This window comes from Protomyctophum bolini, assembly GCF_963924005.1.
Source record: "Protomyctophum bolini genome assembly, chromosome: 13".
NCBI classification, from domain to species: Eukaryota; Metazoa; Chordata; class Actinopteri; order Myctophiformes; family Myctophidae; genus Protomyctophum; species Protomyctophum bolini.
Window position 1 is genome coordinate 3,361,263 of NC_137874.1, and position 19,170 is coordinate 3,380,432.

A 19,170-nucleotide genomic window follows, 5' to 3' on the forward strand; every position below is an offset into this window, starting at 1 on the left:
TCTGAAGGCGCCGCCTCCTGCCTGTTTTTGCAGCTCTGTTCGCTACGCGTTGAGAGCTTGTAGATCCGTCTGTTTTTGCAGCACAACTGCGCAGCCACGGGGTAACAAAATAAGAAATAAGTTTAGATGAAGTGAAGTTGGAACGGACAAGCAGCTGCAAGCTAAGCTAACATCACAACCACTGGCTGGTGACAGTGTTAAACATGTAGCCTGCCTGCCCTAGTAACGTCTCCTGGAGAAGTCTTGCCTCCCCGCACCGGCGTTGGAGGCTCAGAGGCGCGCCCACATGCTGCTGCTGATCCACAGGCTCTCAAGGCGCCGCGTCCTGCCCGTTTCTGCAGCACCGTTCGCTGAGAGCTTGTAGATCTGTCTAGTTTTGCAGCGCTGGTGTCGGGGTTCATTCACGTTGTCAATAAAAAAATAACTTGGATTACAGGCGGAGATGCAGTTCAGTGGGTTGAGTCAGTAGCTTAACGCTAAGCTAACGCTAAGCTAACGATCCCCAAGCCTATACAGTATAGGCTCAGGGATCGTTAGCTTAGCGTGTAGCTAATGATTCGACCCACTGAACTTCATCTATACTAACAACACTACCAGCCTGTTTTTTTCCCCCCCCGACTTCACGGGTGGCGCATTGGGATTGTGATGAGACACGAGACAGCATTGTCATTCTGTTGTGACTGTATATTATTAAACTGCATTGGTCTGGACTCCGGAGCGTAAACAAAATGTAGGCTACAGTACAGTAACAGTAGCCTTCCTCGGCTCGGTCCCTCGGCTCACACTGTGAGTCACTGAGAGCAACTGAGCATCACGGCTGCGGGGACTCAGTGGGACCATACCATTATAACTGCCGCTGTTAATACTTTCCTGGCCCAAATTGATTCACATGTTGCTCACACTTAAAGGTTAAAAATCGTCCCGAAAAATCGCCTAATAAAAATATTCGGCGATTGGATTTGTATATTCGCGATTGACGATGTATTCGTATCGTCACCCAACCCTAGTTTACGACCAGGTTAGTGAATGAGGCCCATTGTTTCTGTCAAACCACATGATCTCATCTTGATGGTGTTAAGGACCAGGCCAAGAGCAGAGAGTAGAGAGCACAAGAGTTTTCAGGACGACATCAACCAAGTATACAACAGTGTAAAAAATGTTAATGTAGACACAAATACTCACGTTTTGTACTGAGTTGACTCAGTTGAGGATTAGTAAGCCAATCTTCTCCTCCATGTTTCACTCTGTAGGAAGTAGAACAACAATGCATCAATGTCTAACTGTCTAACACAACGTCTCCACTAGCTGACACTACAGTGTTTCACTCTGTAGGAAGTAGAACAACAATGCATCAATGTCTGACTGTCTAACACAACGTCTCCACTAGCTGACACTACAGTGTTTCACTCTGTAGGAAGTAGAACAACAATGCATCAATGTCTGACTGTCTAACACAACGTTTCCACTAGCTGACACTACAGTGTTTCACTATGTAGGAAGTAGAACAACAATGCATCAATGTCTAACTGTCTAACACAACGTCTCCACTCTCCACTAGCTGACACTACAGTGTTTCACTCTGTAGGAAGTAGAACAACAATGCATCAATGGCTACGTTTACATGAAGGGTGATCATTCCGAATAAATACTTCCGAATAAAATACTTCAGAAGTGTTCCTGGCATCCTTTGAACACTCACAGATCAGGGGGATCATCATCACTGCTGCTGCTCCACGTTTTTTTTTCTTTTTTCGGAGCTGCAAAATGCACGAAATAACCGCTCTATGTGCAAACTCCTCGGCGCGCCTCGGATATGAGCGCCTTGGAGTTGGAGCGCCTAGGAAATGAGCATGCTCAGAAAGACCAGAATGAAATTACATCCGAAACAGTGTATATATGAGTCCAATTTTCTTTCAATCGCATTGAACATCGGAGTAATCCGGCCAGTGACATCGGAATGGTTTTGAAATCGCATCGAGCGTTTTCATTCGGATGTAAGTTTTTGTAGGCGTTTACATAACAACGTTTAATAGGATTGAACTTCTATTCGGAATGAAAAGGGGATGTAAACGTAGCCAATGTCTGACTGTCTAACACAACGTCTCCACTAGCTGACACTACAGTGATTCTCCTGTCATTATCTTGGCCCTGCAGCTCATCCAGACATACTCACTGCTGCCCAGTTTGGATCTCATCATCTCCTCAGACTCCACCTTAACCCCTATAGCACTCCACTGTCCTTTTATACCTTCGTGATGCACATATATTGTTGTTTAGACAGATGTTTATTGTTTACGTCTGCTATCCTAGAGTTTCTTTGAGGCACTGCATTGTGCTGTTGTTCTTCTCATGATTTGTGACTTTGGGCTGTATCGTATCCCATGCATTAAACACTTTACGTGAATTACTCATTTAGGAGCTTCCACTATGCGTAAACGTTATCTTGCGGCCACACAACCCACTATACATGTTTGCGGCTGGAGGTGTGTCTGTACACGTGTTGATGCGCTTTCCCTATATTTGCTATCTTATGCACACAGGTTTAGGACAACGGAAATCGTCTCTTCAAACCACCCGTAATGTGAACACACACAACAACCCTCTGTATCTAATTTAAATGTATTCCAAGGCAGCACACGTTGCTCTTCCATAAGGTTCACTCCAGATATAATGGATTATGGTACCTGGCACACTGATTGGTTTAAATTGCGTAACGCCCAAACCACACCTATATGCATAATGTAACGGGTAGCGGAGGTGTTTTAAGGATTTAGACATTCATAAGATAGCTAATTTAATGGTGGAACGCCTCTTACACAATGCTAAACCCCCAAATGACGGAGGAAGTGCCCCTGACGCAAGATAGGGCCCTTTGTGTCAGAGATACACTGTTAAGGGAAACACTGCACTGCCCAACATGGACACAGCCCAAGTCTACTCACTTGCAGTTCTCCAGAACTGAATCATTCACCACGTTGAGGCTCAGGTCCAACTCTCTTAGGGAGGGATTAGAGTTTACAGCTGAGGTCAGAGCTTCACAGCATCTCTCTGACAGGCCGCAGTGAGCCAGACTGAAACACCAGATTAAAACATACATAAATAAATGAATTAATAAATGTTTAATTCGCCGTTTTTTAATAATTATAAAAGAGCGGATTTGTCGTGGACCTGGTGACGAGGCCGTTGCCTCCAAAGGTAATTGATCAATCCCGTCAGCCTAGGTGGTCTAATTATATTATTCTATAGCCCTTAAAGTGTTAATATAATATGATTAAGAAGCTTGATAACTGTGGATAACGGGTCACAAGACAAAAATAGCAGATCTACAAACTCCTCAACGCGTTGTGAGAAACGCTGTTATATGATGAAGTAGCCGATACAATCGCCTTAAAGAGATTTTACACTTTGAAACATGCTTGGGGTAATTTTAACGTCTACTCAGGCACATAGGCTTGGGTTACCATGATATCAAGCTTATTAATACATTCTTACCACAGCATTCATATTATATTAACATAATACAGTACATACTAAACAAGTGATAATTGTCTTTGTCTCCAATATGTCAACAAAATGAAACCATACTTTTGAACCTGGCTTTATCTGATCTTCAGATTTATCGTCCCGGAATGTATGCAAATCAGCACATATGCCTTATTTGCATATTTAAACATATCATTTCAGAAAACTTGTAATACAAAAAATCTTAGTCTTAATATAATTTATCAACTGGAGAAGTTTCATTGTGATAGCTATTAGTTAACTTTTTTCCCCTATTCACCTACCATGTCTCACCATCAAGCTTATTAATACATTCTCACCACAGCATTCATATTATATTCACATAATACAGTACATAATAAAACAGAAGTGATCAAAATAAAAGTGGTAAATGTATCTTACTTTAGAACTTCCAGTCTGCAGTGTGGGCTCTTCAGTGAAGCACAGAGCAGCTCCACTAGTCCTGAGTCCTGCAGGTTGTTTTCACTGAGGTCCAGTTCTCTCAAATGGGAAGGATTAGAGCTGAGAGCTGAAGACACAGCTTCAACATCTGTCTTACTGAGTTTACAGCCAACAAGTCTGTAAATGCAGATTAAATAAGAGATTATCAATACAAAATGAATGATACCTATAGTTCACCGTCATGTAAGTTAACTGGAACAAATCTAGTTATCTAGTATTTAGAGCAGCAGAGTGTGGAATAGACAACACCATGACAGCACAGAATGACAGGAAGATAACAATTTAGATATCAAAGACTATGAAGACTGAATGTTAGTTTGATTTCCCCCAATATTATGAAAAAGAAGATCATAACCTCTCAGATGTTTGTTTTTTTAGCGGCCAACTAAGAACATAAGTGACGGGTTGGAACAAGCATTTAAGGCGAGACATGGCAAGTGAAATCATGATTTTTCAATTTTTTGCTATTTTGCTTCCTAAACATGTTTTCTTTCAAAATAAAGCAAAATAAACATTCAAACTACAGATTTAGATGTTTATTTTAGTAATTTATTTTAGCCAATGACAGCTCGTTTTGCTGGGTGAAAATCCACCCTCTCTATTTTCATGATTGGTTCTTTTGTACAAAGGAAGTGTAATGATATATGGCATTATATGTTGTTGCCAAGGTTTGGATGAGATATTTTGTCTCATAATAGTGGCTTCAAATAAAACGTTTTGGAATTTTACAATACAAATCTTTAAAGGCCGTTTTCTCAAAATGAGTTTTCCTCATACCTGGGACAAAGAATCTCCACTTCAGTTGCACTCACATACACCTACACAGTCACATACACACAACTTTCCAGTCTTATTCATAACTATATTCTGCAGGAACTTACAGAAGGGTTCGTTGATTTCTCATTCACAGCCTGATTTACATCACATTTTATTCGTAAAACATGGCAAACATTTGTTTTTTTTATGCCTGTTGACACTATTTTTTGATTTGTGGAGTGATAATTAGAGATATCGAAAATCCCCTAATTGTCCTTGTCTCTAATATGTCAACAAAATGAAACCATACTTTTGAACCTGGCTTTATCCGATCTTCAGATTTATTGTCCCGGAATGTATGCAAATTAGCGCATATAATGCCTAATTTGCATATTTAAAAAAGTCTTAGTCTTAATATAATTAATCAACTGGAGAAGTTTCATTGTGATAGCTATTAGTTAACTTTTTTCTCCTATTTGCCTACCATGTCTCACCATCAAGCTTATTTTGACCTGAGATCAGATTCTAAAAATGTCTTCTACATCCCGACAGCTTTCTGAAAAAGCTATGTTTCTATGTCAGTCGTTCTTCGATTCTTCAAAAATAGAAGACCTACAAGCTCGTAGCGAGACACTCGGTGGCGCGCTACGAGCTTGTAGATCTGCTATTTTTCAATAGCTAAAGCATAACATAATGCTAACACCAAAAAGGGTTCCCGCCCCAAAATGGGTTAATACATTCTCACCACAGCATTCATATTATATTCACATAATACAGTACATAATAAAACAGAAGTGATCATAATAAAAGTGGTAAATGTATCTTACTTTAGAACTTCCAGTCTACAGTGTGGGCTCTTCAGTGAAGCACAGAGCAGCTCCACTAGTCCTGAGTCCTGCAGGTCGTTTTCACTGAGGTCCAGTTCTCTCAAATGGGAAGGATTAGAGCTGAGAGCTGAAGACACAGCTTCAACACCTGTCTTACTGAGATAGCAGCCAGCAAGTCTGTAAATGCAGATTAAATAAGAGATTATCAATACAAAATGATACCTAGTTCACCGTCATGGAAGTTAACTAAAACAGCTCCTATCTAGTTATCCAGACATAAACAGTATTGTGGAATAGACCACAATAGACCCCCCCCCCCCCCCCCCCCCAATACAAACTGAATTGCAAATTATTTTTTGGAAAATAATTTGGGGACCCCCGAGGGGTCGCGACCCACGGGTTGAGAACCCCTGGAATAGTAATGGAATAAGTAATGGAATAATTTGGCGGAATAATTTGAAGTCAGCCATGTGTTTGGAAAGTTCATCTTTTTTATGAACTAGTTCAGTTCACAGTTCAAACATTTAAACATTAACTAGTTCAGTTCATAGTTAATCATTTTGAACTAAAGTTCATGGTTCCAAAAAATGAACTATTTTAGTTATTTTTCCTTTTTTTTTTGCTTTTTGTTTTTCTAAATTATTGCCGCAGCCCATAGCCATAGAACTGCATACTTTATTTCTACAATTTACAATTTAGGCATTTAGAGACGCTCTTAATCCAGAGCGATTTACATTAAGCAAGAACAAAAAAGCATCGCAATACATCACATAAAAACATTTATCATGAAACATGCGTAAGCTAAGAAAGTAACGGTGGAATATCTATATAATGAAACTATACATATAAACTATACATAATACTACTATGCTATACATATGTACTATGACATGCTATGACTACATACAATGCAATTATAGTGCTGTCAACATAACATGCTATAAGTCTGTATCAAATGCTATCTAAGTCTACATAAATGCTATCTAAGGGGGTGGGGTAAGTGCTATGGGCCATGATGGAGTCTGAAAAGGTGGGTTTTCAGACTACGGCGGAAGATTGGGAGTGATGCTGCAGTTCTGACTGCAATGGGAAGTGCATTCCACAGTTTTGGAGCCAGAAGGGAGAAGAGTTTGGGACGTGTGGAGCGTTGTTGTCCCGGCGTTTTTAGTGAGGGTACTTCCAGCTTCCCTGCGTTGGCTGATCTGAGTGCGCGGGAGGGTTTGTAGGGTTCGGGAATAACTTTGGGATTAATAAAGTTACAACTTTTACAATTTCTCCATTACCATTAACCAAATGAATTCCTTATTATATATATTTTTTACATTTTGGAAAAAATAGCTCTTTTGCAATGTGGAATGCCACAGAATTCTTCATACTTTTCCTTGTCTTAATTATGGGCCAACTTGTGAAAGCTGCATGCTTTTATTGTGAAGGCTCTCAGTTCTCAGTTCAGTTCTCACAGCCTGCATATCTCCGCGTGCTGAAAATAGCTGATCTAGACGCTCACAACGCGTCACGGACGCAACACGTTGTGAGCTTGTAGATCAGCCATTTTCAGCATGGAACACGTTGTACGACGAAGAATAAATCAGGCATCACTGCGCTTCTGTGGAGGGAGATGTCTTTAGCTGGCCGACCGAGGTGATCATGTATATGGAAAAATACCTCCTTGAACGATATTCAGATTTATCGTCCCGGAATGTATGCTAATTAGCACATATAATGCTTAATTTGCATATTTAAACATATCTTAGTCTTAATATAATTAATCAACTGGAGAAGTTTCATTGTGATAGCTATTAGTTAACTTTTTTCTCCTATTCACCTACCATGTCTCACCATCAAGCTTATTAATACATTCTCACCACAGCATTCATATTATATTCACATAATACAGTACATAATAAAACAGAAGTGATCATAATAAAAGTGTTAAATGTATCTTACTTTAGAACTTCCAGTCTACAGTGTGGGCTCTTCAGTGAAGCACAGAGCAGCTCCTCTAGTCCTGAGTCCTGCAGGTCGTTTTCACTGAGGTCCAGTTCTCTCAAATGGGAAGGATTAGAGCTGAGAGCTGAAGACACAGCTTCAACACCTGGCCTTCTGAGCCCACAGCCAGCAAGTCTGTAAATGCAGATTAAATAAGAGATGATCAAAACAAATACCCAGTTCACCGTCATGGAAGTTAACTAAAACATCTCCTATCTAGTTATCCAGACATAAACAGTATTGTGGAATAGACCAGGGGTTCTCAACCTTTTTGGCCGGGGACCCCCATGGATGCTTTGGCCCGCTCCCCCCACCCCCACCCCCAATACAAATTGACTGCAAATTATGTTTTGGAAAATAATTTGGGGACACCCGAGGGGTCGCGACCCACGGGTTGAGAACCTCTGGAATAGTAATGGAATAATCCCCCCCCCCCCAGTTCATCATTCAATATATAACTAAAGTTCATGGTTCCAAAAAATGAAAATTTTAGTTATTTTCCTTTTTTTTCTTCTAAATGATTGCCGCAGCCCATAGTCATAGAATAACAGACTTTATTCCTATTGGGAATAACTTTGGGATTAATAAAGTTACAACTTTTACAATTTCTCCATTACCATTAACCAAATTAATTCCATATTATAGATTTGTTTTACATTTTGGAAAAAAATGCTGTGGAATGCCACAGAATTCTTAATCCTTTTCCTTGTCTTAATTATGGGCCAACTTGTGAAAGCTGCATGCTTTTATTGTGAAGACATTGAAGCAGTCCTGCGCATGCAGACAGGGTTGACATTGAAGCAGTCATATGCATGCAGACAGGGTTGACATTGAAGCAGTCCTGTGCATGCAGACAGGGTTGACATTGAAGCAGTCATATGCATGCAGACAGGGTTGACATTGAAGCAGTACTGTGCATGCAGACAGGGTTGAGATCGGGAAAACATGGAACCGGCTGTATAAAATGCTGCGTCATTGTAAATGGTGCATTATGTATCACCTTTATCCAAAGCACATTTCTGTTTAAATTGAGGTGGACGGGAGGCAGACTTTCACTTCTGGTTCATTTCTGGTTTTATCTGTTGCCTATCAACCTAGCATCATTCATACAGTACGTTGATGAAGAGCACCATCTATACTAATCCACTGAAAAGACCATAGGACACAATACTGCGTGCTTGGCAGTCAAGCGATGGATTCGATGCGACGTAACATGACGTGATTGGCAGTCAAGTCAATGTGTTGACTACTAACCGAGCCTTTCTGCAGTTCCTCACAGCTGGGACCAGACTCCTTCGCCCCTCCTTTGATGCGTTGTATTTGTCCAGGTCCAACTCCTCCAGAACCTCCTCTGACATCTGCAGCATGACGGCCAGAGCTGAACACTGGGTCTCAGACAGTTTCTCTGTTCTGTTCTCTGACTTCAGGAACTGTTGGATCTCCTGATGTAATGAGTGGTCGTTCATCTCCATCAGACAGTGGAAGATGTTGATACATCTGTCAGGAGAGGCATCACCATCAGTTAACATCTTCTTCAGGTTCCGGGTGGCTTTCTGGATCTCCTCGGGACTGTTCTCTGTGTGACCCAGCAGGTCTCCTAACAGACTCTGGTTGGACTGCAGTGAGAGGCCATGAAGGAAGCGGACTAAGAGGTCCAGGTGGCCATTTTTACTCTCCAGGGATTTTTTGATAGCAGCTTCCAGGAAGTCTGAGAGGGAGCTGTTACTGTTGTATCTATATCCCAGGAATGGCTTCAGGACCTCCATGTTCCTCTGTGTGAAACAGTGGAACAGGTAGACTGCAGCCAGAAACTCCTGGATGATCAGATGAACAAAGCTGTAGACCGTTTTCTGGAACAGCACACTCTCTGTTTTGAAGATCTGTGTGCACACTCCTGAGTACAGCGCGGCGTCTTTCACATCAAGACCACACTCTTCCAGGTCTTCTTGGTAGAACATGATGCTACTTTTCTTCAGGTGTTTAAACGCCAGCTTGCCCAGGTTCAGAAGAACATCCCTGTCAGTTTTAGTGAGCTGCTGTTGAGTCCCCTTTTCTGTTTCTTTCTTGTTCACATCATGAGTCTCGTCATACTTCTGCTTCTTCGTGTTTGTCTGAACCAACAGGAAGTGGCAGCACATCTCAGTCAGGGTCGTGGGCAGCTGTCCTATCGTGGTGTGTGTCCTCAACATGTCCAGCAGAACGGTAGCAATGATCCAACAGAAGAGTGGGATGTAACACATGATGTGGAGGCTCCTCCATGTCTTCAAGTGTGAGAGGACTCTGTCGGCCAGCTTCTCTTCACTGAATCTCTTCCTGAAGTACTTCTCCTTCTGGGGGTCTGTGAACCCTCGCATTTCTGTCACCATGTCAACACATGCAGGAGGGATCCGATTGGCTGCTGCAGGTCTGGTGGTTATCCAGAGGAGGGCCGAGGGGAGCAGATTCCTCTTGATGAGGTTTGTCAACAGAGCATCCACCGATGATGTCACTGTGACATCAGAGATGATTTCATTTTTGTCGAAGTGCAACGGAGACCTGCTTTCATCGAGGCCATCGAGGATGAAGCAAACTTTCCAGGCAGCGAGCTGCTCTTCTGTGACCTTCTTTAACGTTGGGTGGAAATCATGGATCAGGTTGAGAAGACTGTACCGCTTATCTCTGACCAAGTTCAGCTCCCGGAATGAAAAGGGAACCAGGAGATCTATATCTTGATTCTCCAAACCTCTTGCCCAGCCCAGAGCAAACTTGCGCGCAGAGAATGTTTTTCCGATGCCAGCGATGCCATTTGTCAGAACTGTTTCGCTGGGTTTCTCTCTGCCAGGGAGGATGATCTTAAAGACTTTACAGCAGTTGATTGCATCGTCATGGAAGGTCTTCATGTTGGAAGTTCTCTCAAGCTGTATCACCTCATGTTGGCTATTAACCCCTTCACTCTGTCCCGCTGAGATGTAGAGCTCTGAGTAGGTGCTGGTGTGGGAGTCTCCAGACTCTTCCGTCATGTGGTTTTTCACTCCATCATGACTGTCCAAACTGACCTTCAAACTGACCTTATAATCGTTCAAATCAACCTGCAGACAGACATCTGAAATGAGAAGAAAATGTATGTTTTATTATAACTATACACCTTTACGGCACAATTTGTTAAAAAGAACAGCCAAAAATAACAACACAATAGGCTACCAGTTGATTTTGTCCAAAGTTTAAAGTTGTTTAGCTTCATTATTTGCACTTGAATAAAATTGTTGATACAGACAATAGTTAGAACATCCAATGTATTAGCATATTTTACCTTGTCCAGGTGTGGTTTGACTGGGTGTCTTCAGTCCAGGTGTGGTTTGACTGGGTGTCTTCAGTCCAGGTGTGGTTTGACTGGGTGACTTCAGTCCAGGTGTGGTTTGACTGGGTGTCTTCAGTCCAGGTGTGGTTTGACTGGGTGTCTTCAGTCCAGGTGTGGTTTCACTGGGTGTCTTCAGTCCAGGTGTGGTTTGACTGGGTGTCTTCAGTCCAGGTGTGGTTTGACTGGGTGTCTTCAGTCCAGGGTTCTGCTCAGTCACAACACTGTGGACATGAACACAATATTTATTATATGTACCTACATGTAGCCCAGTGGCAAATATGCCTGCAGTTCTATGTAAATCTGTTACTTTACCAGTAAGACGCGCAAACGCAGGAAACGAACGCAGCTCGTACATTTTTGGGTTTTTTTAAGATTTATTTTGAAGTTATTTTTTTAAGTTAAGTTATTTTTAAGTTAAGTTTTTAACTTAGCCGTAACCATATAAGGAGTCCCCAAAGCAGCTATACGTCCAAATATGGAGTGTGTTGCATCAATCACAAACAAATCACTCAGCTCCATATATGGGCACAAAGGGGACACACACACACACACACAGACAGACAGACATGATCTGCTAGGTCTCATAGTAAGTGCTCACTGAATCCGCAAAGAGTGCCATTTTCTGGGGGTCAAGGGTTACACTGTGTTTGTGGGGTTTCTTTAAAGAGATCTTGATGGTAAAAATGCTTTACTTTCATTGTAGATTTTCAGATACACATATAAGCACATTGTTGATGCAGTATATATTCTTTCATGAGTTTATGTCAAGATGATTAAGAATACATGTTGATGGTTGCAGATTGTAAACAAGAAGCTGTGAATAGTCGTGCTTAAAACTTGGCTATGTTTCTTTGTAAGTCCTGCTTCTTTGTGTTGTTGTGTCAACATCTCATGCATAGTTTATTTTATTATGATGTAAGGTAATTGCAAGTTTGTTGATAATGTGTTTCTCAGTGGAAAGGGATGAAGCTTTTGAGTTTAATGTATATATTTTTTTTATCGTAAGGGATTGTGATATCTTTCCTCTTTGTTTGTTTTCCCTAGAAAGAGCCTCTACCGTATGTTGTGGGTTTTGAATGATTGATCTACACACATTCATAAAGTGTAGTGCATAGTGTATGCAGATTATACTGCCAATTATCCTGTGTGTGTGTGTGTGTGTGTGTGTGTGTGTGTGTGTGTGTGTCTCATATCTTCACTATATATATATATATATATATATATATATATATATATATATTCATAATAACTAGGCTATGTAAGTTTGGCCACCGTGCTAATTTGATGGTTAGTGGGGTGAGACACATTGTCTAGTCAGAGGGGCTGGTCTGAGAATCTTCCTTCACCTCAGAGGATCTCAGCCCAGTACCCTGTATAGAAAGCCATTGTCCAAGTCCTTCTGAAGCTTGGTGTGGTGTTGGAGAGGTGTTGAGACGACATTACTATAGTCTATTCTCTGCTGTGTTGGAGAGGTGTTGAGACGACATTACTATAGTCTATTCTCTGCTGTGTTGGAGAGGTGTTGAGACAACATTACTATAGTGACTATAGTAATCATACTATAATTCATCGAATATGTGAATGTCTGTCTGAATGTCACTGACAGAGCATTATCTCCTCATTAACTGCACGAATCACTCCCACTTTTCACACAGGCATGGACCATAATTATATGGAGGTCTTAACGGAGCCCTTTTTCCCATTTGACACATTAATGATTAATAATTAATTTATTAGTGAATAACCTCGCACCTCCGTCCCCTAGCGACACCTGCATCACAGGCCACCGTTATCACCGTTACCCCACTGGCATGCTTCCTCTAGCTACCGCTGCAACACAACAAAATGTGCCCTATACAATTTGGTAGTGTTGTAGTTCTCGAGACATGGTCTCGTCTCGAGACCGGTCTCGAGACCAAATTTTCGTGGTCTCGGTCTTGTCTCGGTCTCGCGCTTCTCGCCTTTTTTTGTCTTGTGGTCTCGTCTCGGTCTCGCCTCTCATTTGTCTTGGTCTGGTCTCGGTCTCGCGCTTCTCACCTTTTTTTGTCTTGTGGTCTCGTCTCGGTCTCGCGCCTCATTTGTCTTGGTCTTGTCTCGGTCTCGGACTTATTGTCTCGGGTCTCTTCCCCCACCGAGACCACTCGAGACGAGATGCAAAACGTTCTATTATATCAACCCGATCGCAAGGACTGAGAGAGTGAGAGGAGACCATTCACATTAATTAATTAAAGACAGCTGTTAAGGGGAACAGCGCTGCATGACGTTCATACAGGTCCAAAGAAGAGCACATGTTGATGTTATTATGATCATTCTATCATGAAATTATATCAGTCTCAGGCAATGGGCATAAATAAATAAAGTGTCGGCCGGGAGGCGGAGAGTTACGCACGGCAATACGCATGCAGCGCCCGGCATAGGCTACAGCCTGGCATTTACATTTCAATATATTCTACCAACAGTGCAAGACTGCAAGCTTTCCGGGTTTTTTTAATAATGTGTGTTGTGTTAATGTGTTGTAACTTGTAACTTGTAGCCTGTAGTCGTTTTAATAAACGAGGTTGAGCGGTGATCTGAATACTGATCTGAAAATAGCCAATCTACAACTCACAACGCGTTGCACTGCAGCGCGACCGCGACATATGTATGAACTATGAAGCATCGCCTCGGTTTAGTTTCATCATGAGAAGAGTAAAGAACCACCACCTACCTGACGTTACATCTTAGCCCTGAAACATGACTGCCATGATGATTATACGAGAGTCATGTTTCAGGGCTAGTTACATCTATACCTAAAGTAAAATGATAAAATCCATCCATCGTCCACCTTATGTGATCATGTCTTGTCAGGGCCAGGCTATAATAAAAACGATCATGTGCAAATCCTTTGTTGTATAACGTGCATGCATGCCTCATTGACATTGTTGGTTCACTACCGATTTATTTACTAAAAGGCTCAAACAGCAGCAACTAGGGGTGCAACGGTTCAGTTAGACCACGGTTCGGTTCGAACCTCGGTATGGGGGCCACGGTTTCGGTTCGGTTTCGGTACAGTAAAAAAAAATACCCCCTTGTGAAGTGATCCCCAGGAACGCGCCCTACTGTACCCTCTACTGTACTGTACTGTACTAGTGTCACTGTACTGGCACACACGAAATCATCATATATACAGTTAATAATCTGCGTGTGTTAGGTTGTGCACAGGTGGTGAAAAACAACCACGCTGTTTTCATGCTCATACCCAGCGAGCCAGCCAGGCAGTGGCTTGCACCACTCAAAAAAGTTTATTTATAGCATTTTCTTTTCTTCTCTTTTTTTAGCATATATTATTTTATTAGGCATTTCTGCCTTTTCATTATTTTGAACTTGAAAGGGGGAAAAATACCTTATATTGCTATTTTAATGTGCCTCATTATTTTCAAGGCGAAATAAATGCACCTATGCGCTCACACGGGCCATTAAGCACATGCAGGAAAGAGGAGAGGAGAGTGCCTCCTGGGAGGGGAGTCATTCACAGTGAATGCGTCGTGTCTCAGAAAAATAGCCTACAAAAGTTTACAATAAGTCTACATGAGGATTTAAGGATATTATGCTTATATTATTAGAAGAAGGGCTTCTATCTACAGTCATGGATTGGACATGGGAGTATTTTGTTGGTACTTTTCTGACGGAATGAATGTCCTGCTGCGGGTTGTTTATGCTCTCACTCTCCCTCTTAATTAGCACTCAAACAGCGAGTGCAGATGCAGAATCAGATCTGAACAAACTTACAACGACCGTGCTTAGAAGCCTGTTGGCGCGAGGTTACTCCGCTGTGTGTGTCTCTGTGTATGACGATCAATAATTATTCCAAGAACGACGTTTAAAGACGAGTGCTGGATTCTCCTCATCATGCCGTCTCTCTCTCTGTGTGTGTGTGTGTGTGTGTGGCTGTGTGTAGGGGGTGGGCCGACAGAGTGCTACACTTCTGTGACCGAAAGAGTGCTAGACTTCTTAGTAGGACGGTGTGTGACCGATAGAGTGCTAGACTTCTAAGTAGGCCAGTGTGTGACCGAGAAATACATTCTTCGCAGCTGTAATAAATGAATTAATGCAAACCGAAATAGCGCGGTTCATTAGAGCGCATTGAACCGTGTATGTGGAACCGAACGGTTCGGTTTTCGGTTGAAAACCGTTGCACCCCTAGCAGCAACCAAAACCAACTAATAAACTATTGTTTTAATTTGAAGGTGAGCCATACGCCCATAGCCATTAATCTGAAAGGTTTTGGTCGGAAACTGTCAAACTGACAGTGACGGACAGTGTGACAGGTGAGGTCACAGTTCACAGGTTAATTCAGTGCATGCGCAATGCACATGGTTTAATTTGGGGGAAGTGTTTCAGATCAAGATTGTTATCTGTACCTAATAATACTACCTATCAAATAAGAGGGAAAAATAGTCTTGGTCTTGACTCGGTCTCGCCTCGCGGCAGTCTTGGTCTTGGTCTCGACCCTCCTGGTCTTGGTCTTGGTCTCGGCCCCCTAGGCTCGCATCGGTCTTGGTCTTGGTCTTGGTCTCGACCCTCCAGGTCTTGGTCTTGGTCTTGGTCTCGGCCCCCTAGGCTAGCAGCGGTCTTGGTCTTGGTCTCGGTCTCGACCCTCCTAGGTCTTGGTCTTGGTCTTGGTCTCGGCCCCATAGGCTCGCATCGGTATTGGTCTTGGTCTTGGTCTCGACCCTCCTAGGTCTTGGTCTTGTCTTGGTCTCGCTTTAGGTGGTCTCGACTACAACACTACAATTTGGCACCGCGTCTGTGTGTGTGTGTCTCCTAATACACAGCACAGCCGTTGTCGTCTATCTCCGAACGAGCCACACTATTGGCACACATATCTCCATGCAAAACAAAATCTGCACGCTCCCAGAATGAACCTAGCCTACTTTTTACCGATTTTACCGATGTCTTTCACTGTTCAAATATTGTTTTTACATCACTCCAACCCCCTCAGGCCAGGAGGCGGTGTGTGTGTGTGTGTGTGTGTGTGTGTGTGTGTGTGTGTGTGTGTGTGTGCGCGGACGGGAAACACTCTGCAACACGTTAGAATTCTACTTCTACTAAAGAAAGAGGCAGCGATGGAGCCATAAGTCCATATCCATACATTCGCAAAATACTTTTAAACATGACGCGGCCACGCCAGAAGGCTGCTCCTCCTAGCCGTTGTGTGATAACTGCTAAGCTACATTGTCAACACGGCACTGACCAGGGTTGCCACATTGACTGAGAGGGAAACAAGCAACCAGGTCTATGAAAATCCGAAAATTAATCTACAATAAGCAACACTATTGCTGACTGTCAAACATCATTTTCATGTCATGGACCACTAATATTCTATATATATATATATATATATATATATATATATATTTGCTGTTCATATATTCAGAACGGGTAAGGACTAGTATATATAATCCAAACTCCTCTGTAGGGATGGCCAAAAGGAAAGATTGTATTAACCGGTTACCGCCAGGACTTGCCGGCTAATTAACCGTTAGCCGTTAAGAAAAAAAAAGTGCTGTTTTGCGCATTAAAAATAGACAAATACACCGTTTACACGCGGCCTGCTGTCAATCAGTGCACTAGTGCGTAGGCTACAGTCTTCTATCCGCACATATGTATCGCGGACCGATCAGGAAGAATTAGAGAGAGAGAGAGAGAGAGAGAGAGAGAAAGACAGAAAGACGTGTTAGAGAGAGCCTCTCTCTAACGCGCGCGAGCGAGAGAGAGAACGTCAGAGAGAGAGAGGGGGGGGGGGGTCCCGTTAGCAACAAGCTAACAGCATACCGGTACGTTCGTTCTATGATCCATAAAACGACATATCTGCCGTTTAAGGAACCAACGTTCGTTGCATGAAGGGCAGATCTGCGGGCGCGCAATGCTGTGTGTGTTTTCGTCTTTTTTTCTTTTTCCCTCCTGCTTCCACAGTCCACTAGTACTACATGCAGTTGCTTTGGTGTCTTTGTTTTGGGGGAAGTAATTCACGGCACATGCGTGGTTGCACTGACAGTAAAGGTGGAAAGAGGGTGTGTGTGTGTGTGTGTGTGTGTGTGTGTGTGTGTGTGTGTGTGTGCTTGGAGCTTTGGCCGCGGTGCCCGCTCTCGGCGCTTCAAAATAAAATATATATTTTTTTATCGGTGAACCATTAGCCGTTAGTGTTGTCGGTAAACAAATTAATAAACGGCTAACGGCTAACGGTTGTCGGCTGGACACCCCTACTCCTCTGTCAATTGTAAACGAACGGTAACATAAATGAACTCTTCAAGCCTGACACATAAAATCAACCACGGTTGATTTGATTGATCATAAAGTTAATGTGACTGTGAGTGTGCGTATGGGAAAAAATATATAAACTTCACAGATTATAGATCACTTGGAATTATAACAATCTGAGTATTGCCTGAATAATGCCACTAGTGAAATCCCATTTTTTATCGACATGCGATGCCGATGGAGAAATCCCACATAGTTAAATTACCTCATAGTCATGCTGCATGCGCTGTTGGTCGATGAAGAATTATAATCCAAGGTTTGTCAATCATATTATGGTTTATGGTTGAAAGTAAACCATAATAAGTAAACTTTAAGAAGAGATCTGCAGACTGCAGTGCAGAGTGCATGAGAGCAGCTCCGCTTGCTAATTGAGTTGACATTTGCGCAACTTCATTGCATGGCATTACAGTAATTAGTTATTTGCCAGCACCTGCTCCAATATAGGCCTAAATCAAACTTTATTTATATAGCACATTTAAAACAATAAAAGCTGACCAAAGTGCTGTAGGCCTACAGGCTGAAACAAGTGGAGCATCACCATCGGCGCACAAAAAAAAAGCATAATTAAAAGAAAAAACACAGGCAAATAGTATAGGCTACATAATTACAATAATACGATCAGGTGCAATTAAATGCCAAAGAGAAAAGGTGTTTTGGTCTGGGTCTGTAGGAGCTGCTCTGCTGCATGGGAGTTCACAGTGATGGAACAGGTCAGACAAGAAAGAAAAAAAAAGATATCGCTGGCAACGGCAAAAGCAATTCTCCGCATCGCCAAAATAAATCTATAGGCCTAGTTTAATTCGTGCCATTATACTCAGCCAATATGCACAACGCAGCGCATGAGATTGCAGATCTTTGAATTTTCGGTGCGCACACTGAGCGCACTCACCATGTGAATCCAAGCAGGTCCTCACAAGTATAATGTACACCGCCAGGCTCCACAAGGTTCTCAGCGCAATGGTGCATCGATAAAAGTTGGGATTCTATAGTGGCATTATTCAGGCAATACTCAACAGATTGTTATAATTCCAAGTGATCTATAATCTGTGAAGTTTATATTTTCATTTTCATGTAAGTAATGTTTTTATATGACTTATCAAACATGGTAGCCTATATTTAATGTCCACTGAGCTGTGGTGCATGCGCTTGCCTACACTCTCAATTAGGGATTTTCCCAGCAGTCATTTTCACTCTCGTGTAGCCTACAACCTTTATTCAAATAGGGTATTTTAAAATGCAACCACACTTTCGATTTATTTTTCCTGGCTCCTGGGACTGCAGCTGCAGTCAGTTGACTTCTTTGTTAACACGGGGAAAGAGGAGGCGTTGTGAGGTGCTGCGAGGCGCAAGCATGGCTCGCGGACCAAATGGGGCCGTCTCGCGGACCAAAAGCGCTTTTTTTTTAATGACTATTCGATTCAAAATTAAAAAATCGATTCCCGTGCGTATCGATTGAACGTCGATTAATCGATTTTTTTGGTCAGCCCTAGTGTTGAGACAACATTACTATAGTCTATTCTCTGCTGTGTTGGAGAGGTGTTGAGACAACATTACTATAGTCTATTCTCTGCTGTGTTGAGACAACATTACTATAGTCTATTCTCTGCTGTGTTGGAGAGGTGTTGAGACAACATTACTATAGTCTATTCTCTGCTGTGTTGAGACAACATTACTATAGTCTATTCTCTGCTGTGTTGGAGAGGTGTTGAGACAACATTACTATAGTCTGTTCTCTGCTGTGTTGGAGAGGTGTTGAGACAACATTACTATAGTCTATTCTCTGCTGTGTTGAGACAACATTACTATAGTCTATTCTCTGCTGTGTTGGAGAGGTGTTGAGACAACATTACTATAGTCTATTCTCTGCTGTGTTGAGACAACATTACTAGTCTATTCTCTGCTGTGTTGGAGAGGTGTTGAGACAACATTACTATAGTCTGTTCTCTGCTGTGTTGGAGAGGTGTTGAGACAACATTACTATAGTCTGTTCTCTGCTGT

General features: G+C 42.2%; 1 protein-coding gene across 1 annotated transcript in view; it reads right to left on the reverse strand.

The window, feature by feature from the left end:
• LOC308327477 (NACHT, LRR and PYD domains-containing protein 1b allele 1-like) overlaps window positions 1–19,170 on the reverse strand; it is a 36,295-nt gene that overhangs the window by 13,992 nt on the left and 3,133 nt on the right. Inside the window, exons 3-7 of the mRNA XM_080780997.1 lie at window positions 10,825–11,093; window positions 8,790–10,617; window positions 7,647–7,670; window positions 2,943–3,071; window positions 1,183–1,244 (exon numbers count right to left, since the gene is read on the reverse strand). Of these exons, the coding sequence (XP_080637123.1) occupies window positions 1,183–1,244; window positions 2,943–3,071; window positions 7,647–7,670; window positions 8,790–10,617; window positions 10,825–11,093 (2,312 nt within the window). The remainder of the gene's footprint in view (window positions 1–1,182; window positions 1,245–2,942; window positions 3,072–7,646; window positions 7,671–8,789; window positions 10,618–10,824; window positions 11,094–19,170) is intronic.